Raw genomic sequence first — 19,153 nt, forward strand, 5'->3', positions numbered from 1 at the left:
AACAAATTCCTTCTTTTGTGTTTATTTTCTTGCTTTTACAAACTATTGACAGGAGATTGACCTGCTCAACATTGGATCATTTGGAAGGGATGTTAGAGATAATTTTGTCCTGCTTTTCTCTTTGTGCAGAATGGTTAGAGGACTGTAATTGGTGTCAGCAGGGTAGCGAGGTGGCTAGAGTATCAGCCTTGGAGTCAGGAAGACTCATCTTGAGTTCAGATCTGGCTGCAGACATAGCTGTGTGACCCTGGACAAGTCAGTTAACCCTGTTTGCCTCAGTTTCCTCATCTGTAAAATGAGCTCGAGAAAGAAACGGCAAACCACTTGAAGATCTTTGCCAAGAAAACCCCAAATGGGATCACAAAGGGTCAGATATAATTGAGAAGTGATTGAACAAACCTGGAATCAGAAAGCCCTGTGTTCCCATCCAACCTCTGAGACTCAGTATCTGTAGGACTTAGAACAAGGCACTCCACCTTTCCAAGTCTCATTTTTCCCATCTCTAAAACTGTAGTACCCACCTCACCCAGTTGTTGTAAGGCTCAAGTGAAATCGTAGCCTGAGAGCTGGAAGGAATTATAGAGGTCATCTAGTTTACCTTCTTTGTTTTATAGAAGGGGAAACTGACTCTCAAAGAGATTAAGTTAGTAAGTAACCTAATCTCTTTGGGACTCAGCTTTCCCTTCTGTAAAATGAAGGAGTGTCAGTGACACTGAACAAGTGCTTTTGATTAAGTGCCAGAGCTGAGAGCTGAACCCAGGACCTTTAAAGCTAAATTTTGCCAATGCAAGTTCTTTTGTCCAGAGACAGGCCAGTGGTACAGTGGATAGAGTGCTGGATGTGGAGTCAGGAAGACCTGAGTTCATATCTCACACTTAGTAGCGATGTGACTCTAGGCAAATGCCTTAACCTCAGTTTTACTTCAGTTTCCTCTTCTGTAAAATGGGAATCTACCTTCCAGGATTGTTGTGAAGATCATGTATTTGTAAAGCGTTTTGCAAAACTTAAAATACTACGTAAATGTTAGCCATTACTGTACTCTGTTCCCCTATCAGTGGCCATTTAACATCTTGCACACCTGAAGCACTATCCCAGTATCAGTTATTGTCATTTTCCTAATATGAAAAATAAACATTTCAGATAAAAGACTTCAGTCAAAAAACTTTTGTTTATCAGGTCAAGGCAGCCTCATGTAATGGTCAGTTTTGGGGAGAAAATGTTGCTTTGGGATCTGGAAGGCTTTGGAATTGGCTCTTCTCTCTGGAGCTGTTTTCTGCTGTTAGAATGAGGAGTTAGAACTGGATGACCTCAAGATTATATCTAGCTCCAATCACTGACTTTATTAATTAAGAAAGAGTCTTTTAAAATAGCCCTTGTAACATGTACCTTTGAAAATATTTCTCAGTAGAAGATGATTGGCTCGGAGCTCATTACTCAGGGATCGGTGACCTCACTGGTGTGGGCATGTGCAGCATTGATGCACATTGCATGCCATTCATGCCAAACCAAGAGCCTTCACTCTTCTTGTCCATCTACTCCTATAAAGAAGCCCCCAATTGGTGTGCTTAGAACCTTCATCCAGGTCTTTACATATTTCATGTGTATTAGTGATTTCATTAGTTACTGGGATCAGGAACCACTCTCTTTATATGATAGATTTAGAGCTAAAAAAGTGTTGTTAAAGTAATAAGTGTTCAAGGCCATCTAGTTCTACCTCATTTTTTGGATGGGAGATCAAACAATTGAAGTGACTTGTTCAAAGTCACATGGGTAGTAAGTGGAAGAGCTAGAAGTTGAACTTTGGTGCTCTGATCTCCAGTCCACTGGCTCCCATTGTACTGATGTGCCTCCCAGTGGCATTCTCCACTGGTTCTGTTTCCTTGTACCTTTATGGATGAGATTATAGATGAACTATTTGACAGAGGAGAGACAAAAGGAAAGCTAAGCTGGTTGGGACCATTGCCAATTAAAGGTCTAGCAGAACTGAATTGAAATGAGAAAATGTTAAAGAGGACAGATTAGACTTGTGTTTAGACCCAGAGGCAACAGGTAGAGACTTGTAAAGAGGTGGATTTAAACTTTGTGTTAGGAAAATCTTTCCAACAGTTAGTGCATTCCCAAAATGGAGTGTGCTGCCATGGGCAGGAGTGGGGTATTTCTCGTTGTAGGGCTTCCAGTCTAGCCTGGATAGCCACATTCTGGATATGCAGTAGAGGGGATTCTTGGTCACATCGAAGTTGGACTACCTGGCTTCTAGAGTTCCTTCCCATTCCAAAATCCTTTGGATTTGTGAAAATAGGATTTCATTCATTTCATTTCATTCACTCTTGAGTTCAGTGTTTTGTCCTGTCCCTTACCTGGAGTTAAATGGAGGGTTGGATAGCAGAGATGGGAAATGCTGTAGGTGGGAGACAAGGGAAGGGGGAAGAGCCATCTGAGTTGGAATATCCAGGTAATATCCAGTTGGTAATATCCAGTCTCAGAGGTCTGAGACTGTCCCTGAAGAAAGAGGAATGTTATAGGAGCTCAGATTAAGTGTGTTGGGAGCTTTGAGGCTAGCTTGTCTAATCCCACATTTTACAGATGAGTAAATTGAATTTAGGAGAGGTTAAATTGACTTGTGCAATGTTACATAAAGAAGTGTAAGAGTAATTAGGTGGCCTATTAGATGGAGAACCTGGCCTCAGGAAGATTCAAGTTCAGATCTGGCCTCAAATTCTTTTACTATTAGGTAACCCTGGGGAAGTCATTTAACCTCTCTTTGTCTCAGTTTCTTCAGCTGTAAAATGGGGATGATAATAATAGCACCTCCTTCATAGGTTATTGTAAGGATTGAATGAGATAATATTTGTGAAGCATTTACATGGTGCCTGGCACAGAATAGACTTAATATAAACGTACATTCCCTGGCCCTTCTCAACTGAGCTGGGATTTGAACTCATACATTCTGGTTCCAATTATTTTTTTCTTCTCTATGTCCCACTTATAGATACGATCATCATACTTCTGCATCATCCGCTGCAGATGGAGTTGTGGTATAGTGATCAGTTCAATGGACTGGGAATCAGGAGATTTTGGCTCTGGTTCTGGCTCAACTGGGATCATCCATGCTCTTTGGGTCTTAGTTTCCTCCAGGGCTTGGGCTAGATGAATGCTGCAAGTTAATGTTCGTGCAAGGCACTGGGATAAGTACTGGGGATACAGTGACAAAACAGAGTAGTCCCTCGATGTAGGGTACCTCTTTTAGTTCTACTATAGCGGGAGTAGGGAATTATTGAAATTTTTGAATGAGGGAGTAACTCAGGTGAAGTTTGTTTTACAAATCTCGATTTGGTAAATGAATTAGGAGGAAGGAATTGAATTTAGGGCAGTGAGTTAGTAGAGTGTTAACCAGTGGGTGAAAAAGGAAAGGAATACTATTTAGGTGGCATTTCAACCAATTCAATAAATACTAAGTGCCTGTTCTGGCCAGGCAGGGGCTGGGAGTGGGGCTGGGGGAGCTTCTTATCGGCTGCCTCAGATTGTGAGCTCCTTGAGGTCAGGGAAGGTTTTTATCCATCGTCCTTAGCCCCGTGTCCTGCTCAATAAACATTTATTGACTGACTGACTGGAGGACACTTAGAAGTAAGGATTGACCAAACTCAGTGACTTAATACTGAGAACAAAGGGGCCGAATCATAGTAATGATAATATTTCACACTTCTATAGCGTTTGCAAGGTACTTTATGTGTACGATTTCGTTGGATTTCCGCAGTAACCCCACAGAATACCATTATGCAGCTCAGGGATCATAGTGCCTAGAGTGCTGGGTCTGGAGTCAGGAAGACCTGAGTTGAAATCCATTGTTAGACATTTACTAAGCTGTGTGACTTTGGGCAAGTTACTTAACCACTCTTAGCCTGTTACGTTATCTGTTAAATGGGAACAATAAAAACACTTGGCTCTTGGTGTTGTTCAGAAGATCAAATGAGATTTTATATGTATATATATATATATATACATATATATATACACACATACACATACATGTCTGCATATGCACACATATACACATGGTAAATGCGTGTATATATACAAATATACATACATGTATATATGTTTATGTACATTTAAAGTGCTTTACAAACTTTAAATCTCTCTATAAATATTAGCTGTTATTATTATCTCCATTTTATAGATGAAGAACTCAGTATTACTGACCAACGTGTAGAAGTCAGTGTTTGAGGCAGGATTCAAACCCTTGTTTTCCTGACTTTGTCCACTGCTACTTACATTTCATAATTGAGCAGTCAAAAATACATAAGTTTATGGAGTTTGAGTAACCTAAACAGATAGATTCTAGGGGAGAGAGCTCTGACTTTTTAAAAAATCTTATTACAGTAAGATTGAGGTGTGACTTTTTCCTCAGCATCCCTACACATCCAGATCCCAGTTCTCTCCCAGACCTCTGCCTTTCCTGAGGCCCTTATCGATGCAGATCACTTAAGTTCTCACATTGTAGAGGATGGTCAGCTCTTGAACTGAAATAATTAGGAAGGAGAATTGAACTGTAGTTTCTCACTAGCTCCTAATGGCCAGATGTTTACAGCCTGTAACCCTAGGACTATCCATCTGGGAGGCAGTAACATTCGATCTGATTCCTTGATATAGTAAAGAAACTTTGAGTGAGATAAATCAGCCTTTTGTCAAGGCTTAAGTACATCTGAGCTGTAGAGGGGGAAATTCAGTACTGTAAAACCCCCATTACAGCCCTGGGGTCCCTGGAGAAATAAAGAGTCTTCTCAACCTTCATTACTCGTGAGCTTTCAGTGTGGCTAAAAATGGAATTCATTAGAAGGGGGGAACTATTTTCATCTCTTTTTACTTGCATAATTTTGCTTAAGAGAGTATTCGAATGCTTTGTGGAGCATCCTGCTGCGTTGGCCACCTTTGCATTTTCTTTTTCAGTCTGTGCACTCTCTCCAGTCTGACCTTTGTTCAAAAACTAGGAGGGCAGTTTGGTTTATAAGGAGTTGGAAAAGGTGAAGTTGTCTGGACCAGTGAAGATGCAGTTATGTTTCCCTTTTGGTAGTCCTTCATGCTGTACATAGTAGGAGCTTAATAAATGCTTATGGGATTGGATTGTGGGATGGTGGGGACCTAGGATTATGAGTTTAGAGCTGGAAGAGACCTTCGATGTTTTAGAGAGAGAGGATCTCTCAGACACTTTTATTCCATGGCACTCTGAAGTCCCTTCCAGTGGACCTAAATTGATGAGGCATGCAGCAAACAAAATGGTTTCTAACACAGTTTTTTCTCATACAAGGTTGCATCATGCTGCCACTAGTGGAAAGAATGCTGGATTTGGTGTCAGAGGACCTGGGTTCAGATCCTGGCTTTGCCACTTAACCACCTCTGTGACAAGTCACATCACCTCCATGGACCACAATTTCCTTAAATGTAAAGTGAAGGAGTTGTATTAGTTGACCTGTAAGATCCCTTCCAAGTCTGTATAGTAGTGTGCTCTCATCATCACTTTTCTTTCTGATTTGTCCTGTCCATGTTATCCTTCTACTTTTGAAAAAAGGACATTTTTTAGACATTTTCCGGCATCAGAGACTACGATATTGAAACTCTTCTGTGAGGATGGACGGTGGGTGGTATTTCCCTTTTTGCAAAAAAAAAAATAGGCCTCTCTCCTTCCTGCACTTTAATCCCAGTTTGCTCCCTTTTCTGAGTATGGAGGTGAGTTCTTCTAGCCTTTCTTTCTCACCTTTTCTCAGCCAATCTGTCAGTAAACATTTACTAGTAATTACTATTTATGTGCCAGGCACTGTGTTAAGTTCTGGAGAGCCAAAGAAAGGCAAAAGGCAGACTGCCCCCGAGAGAGGAGAATTTTGTGAAAAGAGCACTAGATTTGGCGTCTGAATCTTCCCCACCTCTGTTAACCTACTTTGTGAGCTTTGGCAGGCAGTTTCTCCTTCCCATGCCTCAATTTCCTAGTGAGTGAGTTGGTTTAGACCTAGGGTTCTTAACCATTTTTGCATCACAGATCCCTTTGGCAGTCATGGTGAAACTAATGGACTCCTTTTCAGAACAGTGTTTTAAAATGCATAAAATAAAATACATAGGATTTAAAAGGAAACCAATTATAACAAATAATTGCCTTTTTTTTTAATGTTCATGGGTTCCAGGTTAAGATCCAGCCTCTGGTATAGATGCTTTTTAATGTCCCTTCCAGTTGTAAATCCAATGATGTCTGGGATTGTTTGTAAAGATCTAAAGAAGACCGAGATGGGGATAGTCCTCAAAGAATCTCTTAGCAAGCATAAACCCTCTGTGACCTGTGTGACTCAGTCTAAGTCCAGGGCAGAATGTGATGAGTGTTTAAAAATGGTAGGGACAAAGTTCTGTGTGTAACTGAGGAGGAAAAAGAGATCTTGGTGGGGAGGGGAGGGCAGTGAGAGCAACATACCAGGACGAACCTTGAAGGATCTTGGTAAGTAAGTACAGCTGGGGGTGGGAGGACAAGGGCACCTCTTTCCAGGCCTAGCTAGAAGGGGCTTGTGTTTAGGGGTTGGTACCTTTGTCCTGTTTGTCTGGAGAATGGAGCACTGCTTAGTCCCTTAGAGTCAGAGCCCTGGATTGTGGCCTGGAATACTTTTCTACCAGAGTTCCATGTGGTCTAGAGCACAAGTATATATTGTGCCCATTTTATAGGGATTGTAAACTTGAGGTTTAGAGAGGTTAATCAGGGCTGGGATTCACATGTAGGTCGCCAACTTTTTCCAAGTACAGCTATCTTTCTCTGCATCAACACTACCCCTTGGTGTGTGCCTTTGCTCTCTGAGGTGGTATGTTTTGTTTCACTGGGAAGAATCCTGGATACTTGAAGTCAGGGGACCTGGGTTTGAATTCTAGCCCTTCTGGGCCTTAGATGGATGACCTTGGGTAAGAATTTATTTCTCTGATGCTCAGTTACCTGATAAATAAAATAAGGGAGCTGGGAGAAGAAAGAGGGGCTACACCAGGTAGTCACCCAGGCCTTTTCTAGCTCTTTGCGCCCATTTGTCTGTAGTCATCTTAGCAATATCAGTTTCTAAAGGACAGAGCTAGTTTCTTTGTCACCGTTACTATGACATTAGAGTTTCCGTGCGTAGTTCCTTGTATGCAGTGGGTATTTAATAAATGTTTAATTGAATAGAAAGCATATGTGTCTGGTACATCCTAGCTGTCGATTGTGAGCTTCCAGTGACCAGCCGTACCCAGTTCTTACCAACTCTTGAGGACCAGTTGTTATTCAGCATTAGCCTTTACCCCCCAGAAATCAGCAAATACTACAGATCAGAACTTTCTTCGTTGTTTTGTTGATTAGCCAGAGTTATGGAGAAGACGTTAACAAAAGAAATTAAACTTAAGTGTGATACGTATTCCTTTTTTTGGAGAACAGATTGGTAAGCCACTTTTTTGTTCATCCATGTGTGAATGGCAAAGGGCCAGCACTGATTGTATCTATCCCTTTAGTGGAAAGTGGAGTGCACACTGCATTTGAACAGCTAGTCTGGGTTCCTGTCCCAGCTCTGCCATCACGGGAATAGGGAGGTCACCAAACCTCTCTCATCCTTACGTCTTCATGCCTAAAATGAAGAGGTTGGACTTGCTGACCTCTGAGGTCTCTCCTAGCTCTAATTCTATGTTTTAGGGTCTCTTAGCCCTGAAACCCAAGATCCTTGAGTGGTCAAATCCTCTTAAAAAGGGAAGTTCCTGATAAGTAAGCCTGGGTCCATCATTTTTCTTCTGCATGACAGGCTTAGGGGGCCACCACAAATTGAATCCTTTCCTCAGATGAACTCTGTTATACTCTGCCACCCACTTACCCCCTCCTTCTCCACTCCCTGTAAAAACAAGGATACTGCTGCTATGGGTAGCCAAGGGGTGTGGAGGTAGCACAGGGAGAAATTTGCATTACTATTGCCCAGGCCATGCCTTTCCTGGCATAGGAGTGATTGGGCCCTTCAGGGCTGTCAGAACAGGCAGGTTTCCAAGGCACAAAATTTGCCTAAAGAGCATCATTATCTCCACTCTCCCCTTGTGCCCCCTCATATACCCATACTTCCCCTAAGTAGTGTCAGTATTCATAGACCTTTCTCATACAGGCATAGGTTAACTTTGAATGAGTCTGGAGGTAAGAAGTTGGCGTTATTTTTCCTGTCTCTATGGAAGATTTTTGAAATGGGGCTAGGAGCTCATTGCAGGAATGTGCAGACATGGGCTTGGGACCCTTGGGGACACGGAGATCCACCACTATCTTCCCAAACCTTCTCCCCCGCCTCCCGAGTCCCTGGTGCATTTTTTTCTACTCTTGATGGTGATATGCCTCAGCCCTGTTGAGGCTTCTGGCCATTGACGTTCCAAGCACTCCTCCTGGGAGCCATGTGTTTGCGTGTGTCTGCTGTCAGTCCTTGGTGATTGTGTGTTATTATCTTGGGTTAAAGGCTGTCTCATTGCCTTGCAGGCCGCCTGCTGTTTCCCGGGGAGATCATGAAACGAGGTCGGCTCCCTAGCAGCAGCGAAGACTCTGATGACAACGGCAGTAAGTGGGGCTTGGTTGTGTTTGGAGGCGACCAGGGTTTGGGTCAGTATAAAAACATGTTTTTGATGGGATGCTTTAAATAGCTTTAAATAGGCACTTTGAGCACCTATCAGGCCAGTCTGAGGTGGTGAAGGCCTTCTCAGGGAGACTCAGGCTCCTGTGATAGATAATGCGCTTCTGTAATCAAACCTCTGCAGATGAGGGTGGCTGCAGGCAAGCCGGGAGGGGTCCTGTTTGCCGCCAAAGCATGAGTACTCCGATTCTGAGAGATGCCCTTAGGTCTGCTTTTTCCTAAAGGTCATCGGCACATCAGTGGCATTAGCTGTTCTTCTAATAGTACAGCCTAATTGCAGCCAATTGATGAGAACTGTGTACATCGGAAAAGGGAGGAGGAAAAGGGTGGTTAATCGCTCGTTTTGGTGGGAAAATGTGGAGGTAGGACTGGGCATTTTCAGTCAAGGATGGCTTATATTTTGCTTGGCACCATGTTGGACTTGGAGTCAGGAAGACCTAGGTTCTAATTCTGCCTCTGCTGTGTATTCTCTTTGTGATTCTAAACAAGTACATGAACCACTCTGAGCCTCAGTTGTCTCTTCTTTAAAATGGAGTTAATAATTCTCATGCTACAGGCTTCCCAGAGTCGTTGTGAGGCGTATGTGTAAACTCTTTTATCCTTTAAAAATGTTTTGTTGGTGCTCTTTTTGTACATTACTGTAACTTTCCAATAACTTCCCCAAATAGAGCCTTCCTTTGTAATCCCATATTTTGTAAAATTTAAAGGACTATATGAAGTGTCGGTCATTATTGTGATTCTGCTTCTCTCGATCTTAATACAGTAACATTTCACTTCTTTGAAATTGAGCCCAGAACCACAGGGTCAGCAAGGGAGTCCGTGGAGCAGGCAGACTAGGAAGTCTGCTGAACAGAGGCCATGCACAGAAGCTCTCTCACAGGCAGACCTCTCGGCTTCCCTCTCTGAAACTGTTCTTTTACTTTGCAAACAGTTCTAATGACTATATCAGGTACTTTGTTGAGTATTAAGTAAATATATTTTTATTCATTCTAGTTGTTTTTTTCAATCTCTCAGAAGATTAGAAGTTGCTGGAATGGGGGGAGGAGGCTTAAAGCTAGAACCTGCTCTGGGCAGGCACATTGATAGCAAGTGAGAAGTGAGGCTGACACAGTTTGTCCTCGAGGGAGGAGATAGGAAAAGCCTAAAAAGCAGACCCAGAAACTTAAAAAATGCAAAACAAAATGGCAGCCCAAGGCCATTTAATGTAGGGACAAACAGCCCTGGGCACCTCAATGGACCCGTAGGACACACATAGTTGGTAGTGTTATTTATGTACAATAATGGCTGTTCCTGTAAATACCTGCCTCTGAGTCCATAGTGGCGGACACTTAGTGTAGCCCTTTGGGTTTACAAGATGCTTTATGTGTGTTACCATGTTTGAGCCTCCCAAGAACCCTGTGAAGTGTAGGTAATACAGGGGTCCCTATTTTGCAGATGAAGACACTGCAGGTTCAGAGCCCACTGAGATATGCATCCAGGTCTTTTGATTTTCAAACCATCTTCACGTCCATCTTCTGTTCTGAAGCTTTCGTTGGCTCCTACACCTTCAAGTCCAGACCCATCTGCCGACTTTGAAAGCCCATTACAGCTTATCTCTGTCTGCCATTTTCTCATATTGCTCACCAGCAAAAACCGTCTGCCCTGGGCCTTGCCTTCTGGGAATTTCCTGCGGTCTCTTTGCTGATGTTTTTGTCTCCTGTCCATCCTTCAGGACTAAGCTTCATGAAGTCCCTCCTTCTCTCAGAAAGTCTTAACCACCTATTCCAGCCCTCATTGAAAGCGTGATAGGACTGCACAGTTTGTGCCACAGAATTAGTTCTCACTCCTGGACGGTGTCTGACGCTTTAGCTGTGTCCTTTTCCTTTACCTCAATTGTAAGCTCTTACAGGCAAGGCTCATCGTTTCTACTATGGCTTGTTTGTTGATTATTTTCCCTCTCCTGAAGTCGGGGTCCGAGACCTCACCACGGCACGGAGGTAGTTCAATACAGTAGCCAGTCCAGAAGACAACCTGGAAGCAGGAAGTCAGCAAGAAAGGACCAGTTAGAAAGTCTGCTGCATAAAGGCCCTGCGCTGCCTGTGGGCTCTTGAAGCCGATGGCCACAAAGCAGAAGCCTCCGCAGGCCTTGCCCCACTGGAAAAATTTCAAATCTAGACCTGGAGATCAAAGGATCACCAATATAGAGTTAGAAGGTCAGAGTTAATGTTCTCCTTTTCTAGATGAGGAAACTGAGGCCAGAGAGAGGCAGTAATGTTTCCAAAAGTGCACAGGTAATAATTAATAGCCATAGCTGTAGCATTCTAAGGTTTGCAAAGCTCTTTACATACGTTACCCCATTTTATCTTCACATTTCTGTGAGGTAGGTGCTGTTATTGTCCCCATCTTACGGACGTGGAAACGGAAGCTCTCAGAGAGTAAGCATCGCTCCTGTTCAGTAGCTCCCAGAGCCTGTAAGTGTCTGAGACAAGATTCAGACTCAGGTGTTCCAGACTCCCAAGTCCAGTGCTGTATCCATTCTAGCACCTAGTTGTCTCTGGTAATGAGTAACAGCCAGGGTGTGGTGTTGTCTGAAGGTCAGCATGGCCAAGGTCTTGTTTTGGCTGGAGAGGTTTACCTGCTCAGTCAGTCAGCATCAAAATAGCATTTTATGAGTCTCTAGGCCATGGAACTCACAATGCACCAGTGTCCAGCCTTATACAGAGTGTGCCTGGGAAAAGGAGAAGGCAGGCAGTTGATCCCCAAGGGGACAGCTTCAGCCACAGCCGTTCTGGGTCAGAAATATCATGCTTCATTTTCTGGCCTGACCTGGTGGAATACCGCTGCAGCATCAGGTGTGTTGGAAAGGTTGCCATCCTGGCTACCTGCATTTCTGAGAACCTTGAGCTGCCTTTCGCTGATAGTCAGAGTGGGGAGGTCACTCAGAGTCCATCTAGACTAACCTATTCCTGAAAAAGAGTCTTCTCTCTACATACCAACAACTAGATTTTCTGTCTTTTTTGAAGACCTCCTGACACAGCCCATTTCATTCTGAGATTTATTTATGGGATTATTATGATTATTTATTCTTAGGAGGTTTTTTCTTATTCCGAAATGAACTTCCAAACTTTTGTTTCTTGGTCCGCTCTCGGTCCCAGCAGAACCCATCTGACCCTTCTTCACATATTTGAAGACAGCTATCCTGTGTCTCCTCAACTTTTCTCTTCTCTGGGCTTACCATTCCCAGTTCCTTCAACCTATTCTTAATGCTGTGTTTCTGAAGATATCCCAGCCACCTTTCTTTGTATCCTCTGGACACTCTCTGACTTGGCGGTTTTTCCTAAAAGGTGATGCACAGAACTGAATAGGATACTTCAGATGTGTTGTGGCCAGGCTGAGGACAGCAAGGCTGTCCTTTCCCCAGGCCTTCCTGAGTAGTCTGGCATAGGATTATCTCCAGTTGAAGCAGTATCCACATTGATTTGGCAGTGTAAAACTTAGTCTGTGTTGGAGTGTGCATCAGTCAGATAGTTCAAGTCTCTTAAATTCATATAGGTCATATGATCTTTAGCAAATGTTTTATCCCAAATCAACTTCCTATACGTTACTCGGCACAGTACCAGACTGATGGGGACTGTGGAGAGTTTAGCTGTAGTGCACAATGTGGTGTGAAGAATTTCATCAGACACCTACATGTACCTGGACATTTTCTAAATTTTTCTAGTTGCAAATTAAGTACCCTCAGTTCATTGGCAACTCTAGGGAAACAAGTCTGACATGATTTATTTTCTTAGAAAAGCACAGAAGAATGAAAGTAAGGAACAGACAGCCTGTGATCTCCATTGGTATCCAGGAGATTTAGGTAAGGCCCTCAGTATGCTGAATAGACTCCCTGTGAAGGACTTACAGGAGCCTATAGACAAGAGTCACCCCAGGTGAGGAAGCCTGGGTGGATGGCTATTCAGTCATTGATGGGGGTGCTCTCTTTGAGGAGGTCACACATTCATAGAAGTAACTTTTTTAAACCACTGGACTCTGGCTTCTGGCATCACTGGTGAATGTTTGCATCCATGTGAGAAGTACAAACACATTTGTATAGCAGCACATGGAAAATTCATTCATTTTAGCTTGGCTTTGAGTAGACTCCAAGGCACTGCTGCCATTCTGGGACATGGCACTGTTTGTGTTAAGTCCTCCGGAGTGGTTGGTTAGCTCTTCCTTTAGTTCCTTCTCGAGCCCCCCAGAGGACTTAGATGTTTCATTTTGGAACTGCTGCTTACCAATCAGTGCCCTCAGTCCCTTTCCATCACTTAGGGAAACAAGCCCTTTGTGGTTTATTTTCCTAGAAAACAACATTTGGCTGTTCTCAGATTTCCTAGGGGAGAGCTTGGTAGGTATACTGCTTTAAAGGGAGGTACGATTTTTTTCTTAAACCCATGAATATATTTTGTCTGTAGCTTTTTTTTTATTTTAAGACATCAGAACAATTTCACAGTATACGGTCTCCTCCCATATGAATCCTACTTTGTAACAGAAAAACTTGGGAAGTAAAACTCATCCCAAAATGATGGAGCACGTGATACAACATTCCATACCTCTGGTTCCTTTTCTCTACTGAGAGGAATGGATCTGTGCCCTTCTCTTTCCTCCTCTGGGAAACAACGTAGATGCTCATTTGTTGGGGAATAGCTAAGTACATTATGGTAAGAAGTCTGATTTAAATAGGAATTTTAAAAAATTGCCCCTGAAAGGTGTGAAAAAGGGTCCCTCTTCCTTCCTGCAAGTGGGGTCCTGTAGTGAACTGGTGGTGTTGCTACATCCAAGCAGTAGGAATTCCCTCCATACTTCTTAGGAGAGACAGCCATTTCTACACCTAGACCTCAAACCTTGCAAGTTTTTCATTTCTTTCCTGGAGAATTTGAATGTATGGGAAGCTCTGCTTAATTAAATATAGCCTTGTTTACTTTGGTGAACTGCAGGCTGTGTGAGGGAGAGGAGAGGCAGCTCTAACCAGTCCAGTTGGTATCTCCAGGTGGCCGGGATGGGGGAAGGGGAAGAGGACTCAGCACTAGCTGGGGAATTTGGGGATTACCCAGGCTGCCTCTTGCTCCTTGCAGGACCATCAAGTCTAGAGAGAGACTGAAGATTTTAGTTGGGCCCACATCATTTTTTTTTCTGCTTAGGATCCTATTTAAAGCTAACTAAATTTTTTGGATGCTTTTAAATTTCTCCTGAACAGTTTGATCTCCTTTGGTTAACTGCTCTTAGCCAGTGCTACTTTATCATTACAGTAGCTCTAGGTAACATCTGGTCCAGCCCCTTCAGGCTATTAACCCTTACCTTGCTGGATGGAAGCTTCTGACTCCTAGGATTTTCTTCTCCCTCTTCTTACTTCTCCTCCCCCACATGAACAGATATTCCCTAAGATGATGATGGGCTCAAAGATTTTGAGCGGAGGGACGCCTCAGATGTCCTAAGTCCAACTTACCCAAGGTCATGTGTGCCCTTTTGTGCTAGCAGGTAGCAGGATTGGGATGCTCTTCTATAATATATGTCTGTTCCCTCTGAATGAAGCTGTTGAAGTTGAATAAGATGAAGTTTAGCATTGCAGGGGTTTTTGATTAATTTTTTCCCTTTTCTTCTTCCCCTCCACCCCCATCTCCCTGAGCACCGAGCATGGCATTTGTTCTTAAGAGGTGCCTGATAAATATTGGCTGAATTGAATTTCACGGGCACTAATGTGATTTGTAATCTGTCTATTTAGGTGTCCATTAGTAGAACTCCTTGCCCCATGCTGCTGCCCTCTTGGGAGGCAGTGTGTTCTGCTAGCAAGAATCCTCCTTGCCTTTGACCTCAGGGTCTGGGTTCACAAACCCCACTCTGGTTCTTACAACACAGCCAAGTCAATTCTTTGTTCTGACTTTCTTTCTCTGTGAATGAGAGCCTTGAACTAGGTGATATCTTAGATCTTTCCTAGCTTGAAGTATATAATTCTCTCCAGCAAGCTGAATCTCCAGTGCCTCCTTCCACTTACATCCTCTCCTTGAAAAGACGTTCTTGACTTAAATACTTACGCTTCCACTTTTCATATTAACTTTGCTTTTGTCCTTTTCTGACAGTCATTGTTCCCTCCCTTCCCTCGACTGTATGCCTGGCATCAACTCTCTTACCTCCATTTACCCATCAGGAACTGACCAATGAGCCCCTACTGTGTGCTAGGCACTGGGAATACAGTGCCTGTCCTTAGGGAATAGCATGTCCACCTCTAGGCATACATAAAATGAATACAAGGTGATTTTGTGAGGGAGAGTGCTAGCAGATGGTCAAGAAAGGTCTCATGTAGAAAGTGATATTTGAGGTGATCTGTGAAGGAGACTAGGAATGTTAAGGGGTGGAGGTGAGTCCACCCAGGCCAGACTCTCTAATTAGGCTATTGATGGAATATTGGAAGAGGGGTCAGAGATTGAGAGGGAGACCACCCTTAAAGGCATTTAGTTCAAAGTTCAGTTTATAGACCCTGTTTGCCTCAGTTTCCACTTTGGTAAAATGAGCTAAAGAAGGAAATGGCAAACCACTCCAGTAGCTTTGCCAAGAAAACCCCAAATGGGATCATGAGGAAGTGAAACAAGATTGAAGTAGCTGAACAGTATCATCTATAAACTGAGGGAGTTGAAATGGCTTACTAAAGGCTACATAGGCAGTATGCAACAGTCCGGATTTGAACCCTGGCTCTGTGACTCCCAAATTCTGCTGCATCATGTAGCCTCCCTGATACACTTCTCTTTTCTTCCTGAGAATTCTTGGTGAATGGACAAGGGAATCTAAGGCTTCTAATCCAGTGACTTTCCTGGATTCTTGATTAGCATTAGGGATTTCTTATGAAGGGTTGTGTGGGAGGCTTTGGTCTGAGAAAGACTGACCATATACGTGGCTGCTTGGTGTCCATGAAACCATGGAAGGCCCAGCCCTAAGGTTGTTTGCTATCAGACCAGTTGGGCAGCTTCAGTTTGGCAGTGGAAATGGTGCCTTCTTGTGCTCTAGCTGTTTCTGGCACAGATGTGACAAAATCCATGAACTCATTTCCCAAGAAGAGGCCTGTGATGCTGGCTGCCATGAGGCAGGGTCTCTGCATCTGAAGGAAGAAGACGGAAACATTTGAGGAATGGAGGCTAAGGAGTTTAAAACATAAACATTTCTTGTCTGTTTTCTTGGAATCCCTTTCTTATTTAAGACTCCATGAGATCTGTGAGCCCCTCAGTCTGTCTGCCCTCTGCTCATGCCAATCTCAATCCATCGTTGTCTGTCCATCTATTGTCTGTGTTTAAAAAAATAAAAAAAAGGTTTTGAACCATATTGATGAAAATATTTGAGCTTTTTTCCACATGGCGGGAGCTGCCGCAGGTGCTGGAGTCAGTGGATATTAGTTTAAATGCCTCTATAATGCTTAGTAGCATTTGCAGGCGTAATTCCAGTTACCTGACCTCTATGGTGCTTAGTGCCCTCGAATATCAAATGAGAAGATTGGGCTAGCTGGTCTCTGGTCACTTCCAGTGCTGGATCTCGGATCCTGTGAAAACCTCACACCCCAAGGGTCGTTGGGTATGGATTGCATTGTGTTACACTTGTGCCAATAACAATAATAACAAGAATTTTAGTTTCCTTTTTCTCTTCCTTGGTGTAGCTCTCCAAATGGATTGTGAGGAGAGGGAATTTGGAGAGTAGTCCTTTGGTACTTAGTAGTTGTAGGACATTTGGAAAGGAACAACATCTCTCTGGGTCTTCATATTTTCCTATGGAAGATGAAGTGGTTGGTTCTAGAGGATCTCTCAGGTCTCTCCCAGCTCTCACCTTCCAATCAGTAGGTATTTATTAAAATCCAAGTCACGGGGTAGGCCCTGGGCCTACGTAGATAGGCTGTGAGAGACTCACAGTCTGAGTCTCAAAGATTTCTTTATCTGTGAGTCTCACCTGTTCCAGCCTCTTGTTAGGATATCCTCTGAAGCACCCATGGAAGAGGAAGGAGGAAGCAGTGCAGAAGCCTCCCCACCCATCTGTCCCTTGAGCCTATACAGAAGTTGGGATCTTCCTTCCAAGGACTGGCTTAGGAAGCTGCTGTCAGTACCATGTGCCTTCGTAAATTGCCAGGCTCTGAATATATTTAAAGTTGTTACTGGAACTTCAGACCAGCACATAACCCACTTTATCACAAACAGCTGATAACACAATTTCAGACATCTGTACCCAAATTTCTGAGTCTCTCACTCCACTCCTGGCAGCAGATAGAAACTAAAGCAAGGCCTTATTTCTTCTGTGTTGATCTCCCAATTCAGTTTGTCATCACAGAATGTCAGTACTGCACAGGCAGAGCCAAGATGGGAAGCCCACCCTGCTTCACCATCTTAGCCTGGGATTTAGAAGTAAGAAGTGGCTGGTGATATGTCCGAAGCGAAGTCAAGGATTCCCAGGGTTTGGAGAGATGCAACACCCTGCCGATGTTCACTTGATCTCCCCAGCAATCTTAACAATGTGCTACAAGGCACGTTGTTGGGTTTTTTGTTGTGATTGTGTGTTTCTAGTTCCAGCGAATCAAAATTAATTTTGTGTTGAAAATGTTTTGAGAATTTCATGACAGCCTGTGAGATAATTAGAAGCACTGTCACAGAAGCAAGGCTGGGAATCACCAGGGTGTACGAGCAGTGCAAAGATGCTTGTTTAGAGTGGGATCTGTCTCTAGCGCTGTGTGTGTGTGTGTGTGTGTGTGTGTGTGTGTGTGTGTGTGTGTGTAGATGTATGGTGTTTTTTTTTTCTTTACTCATCTGGTATGTCTGAATATAGCCCTTCTGGCCCTTTTTACTTCCTAGCCTCATTTAACCCATATCTTGTTCTCAGGCTACAGTGATTCTAAGTGAAAGAAGATATTTTTTGAGAAAGGCTACTGGCCGTGGCCTAAGAGGATAGTGCCAGTCATCTTTTTAACTTGTGTGCTACCTCAGTAGCCAGATGTCCTGCTGCGTTCAACTTCTCTGTGTTATTCCTTTTCTTGTATTTACCTGGGGTGAAACTTAGAAAGGGTAGTTGCTTTCATTCATATTTCAGTCTTGAGCTTTGAATGATCTAATGTGGAGTCATCCCTGAGTGTATGTAATGTACTTTAGAAATCTTCTACTCCAGCCTTATCATTTTCTCCAGGGGGAAACTGAGACCTGGTGTCACCCAGAAAGGTAGTGACTTGCCCGACTGAGGTTACACAAATAGTAAATTGTGGAGATGAGATCTGAATATAAGTTAGTTGATTCTGTCTTAGTTTATAGCTTTCCACTTATTCTAGCTTCTATCTCTTTCAAAGAAGGAACATTAACAGACTTTTCTAAGAATTTTAGAAGATCCGGTCAAGGAATGATTTTAGAAATCAAACAGTAATTGCCATTTCAGTTATACATAGAGGAAGTTTTACCTTCCCAGTAGACAGAAAAGATTTCATTAAATGGCCATCCAGTATTTGACGATCACTTCCAGGTGAGTGGGATAAGGAAGGGATAGGACTCTTTATATCCACTAAAGGCTGGAATGAGATGCTGAGGGGGTCTTTGAAATGACGGTGTATGGCTCCACCTGGCAGAAGGAAGGGAGTCTATGTTTTAATTTTTTATGGCTTTTCCAAGTTCTGTGGATACTTTGCTCATTCACGTCCCAGGCCCTGGCGCCTGAGTGCTGATAATGGTTTCTTGTTTTGGGTAACAAGTTATTTTGTCTGGCAGAGTGGTGGTATCAGTTTATTTCATGTTGGGCTAAGTCATTTCACTGAGGACCTCTGCCCCCTCTTTCTTTAACTCCCACTATTTATTATTTTGGGAGAGGAACCACAAATGACTGCTTAGGTCAGTGACTAAGGAAACTGGGGAAGAGCCAGTCATCGGAACATTAGAGACAAGGGAAGAGGCTGGTTTCCCTTTACCTCTCCCCCAGGTAGAAGGGGTTTAGGGGAGGCAAAGAAGGGGGAGTCCACTCATTTAAATTCTAAGCTCCTAAAGTAGACTGCTGCAGAGGGACACTCCTTGAGCCTCCAAATCATCTGACATGTAGTTAATGCATTGAGGTTTGCAGAGAACTTTACAAATATTATCTCATTTAATCTTTACAACAACACTGTCAGGTGCTATTTTCATCCCCATTTTACAGAGGCAGAAACTAGGGCAGAGAAGAGACAAGTAACATGGCCAGGGTCACACATAGCCTGTGTTTGAACTCGGGTCTTTCAGACTGCAGGTCTAGCTCTCAATCCACTGCTGCCCCTGGTTGCCAGAAATCTCTTCTACAGGGCTTGTGTCTTTTCTTGGGCTACCCTGCTTTGCTGGAACTTAAATACTTTTCGGTGGAGCTGTTATTTCATTCCTGAAATTCATTATTTCTTTCATATCCCCTCTGATACTCTATCCTCCCTTACCCCCCTGGAAATGGTTTAAATTACAACCCACCTGTACATCTTCATCCTGGGGGCCTGCCCGTCGTCCAGGGCTTGCTCAGGCACTCCC

General features: G+C 43.3%; 1 protein-coding gene across 11 annotated transcripts in view; it reads left to right on the plus strand.

The window, feature by feature from the left end:
* The window catches only part of JADE1 (jade family PHD finger 1), an 83,802-nt gene that overhangs the window by 16,545 nt on the left and 48,104 nt on the right, over window positions 1–19,153 (plus strand). For 10 of the 11 annotated variants that reach the window (XM_072620980.1, XM_072620981.1, XM_072620985.1 and 7 more), the window contains exon 2: window positions 8,495–8,572. In XM_072620980.1, the coding sequence (XP_072477081.1) occupies window positions 8,521–8,572 (52 nt within the window). In that variant the 5' untranslated portion in view covers window positions 8,495–8,520. Of the gene's footprint in view, window positions 1–8; window positions 5,440–8,494; window positions 8,573–19,153 lie in introns of those variants that run through there. The other variant, XM_072620975.1, reaches the window with a different exon arrangement.

The sequence above is a fragment of the Notamacropus eugenii genome, chromosome 6, assembly GCF_028372415.1.
Source record: "Notamacropus eugenii isolate mMacEug1 chromosome 6, mMacEug1.pri_v2, whole genome shotgun sequence".
NCBI lineage: Eukaryota > Metazoa > Chordata > Mammalia > Diprotodontia > Macropodidae > Notamacropus > Notamacropus eugenii.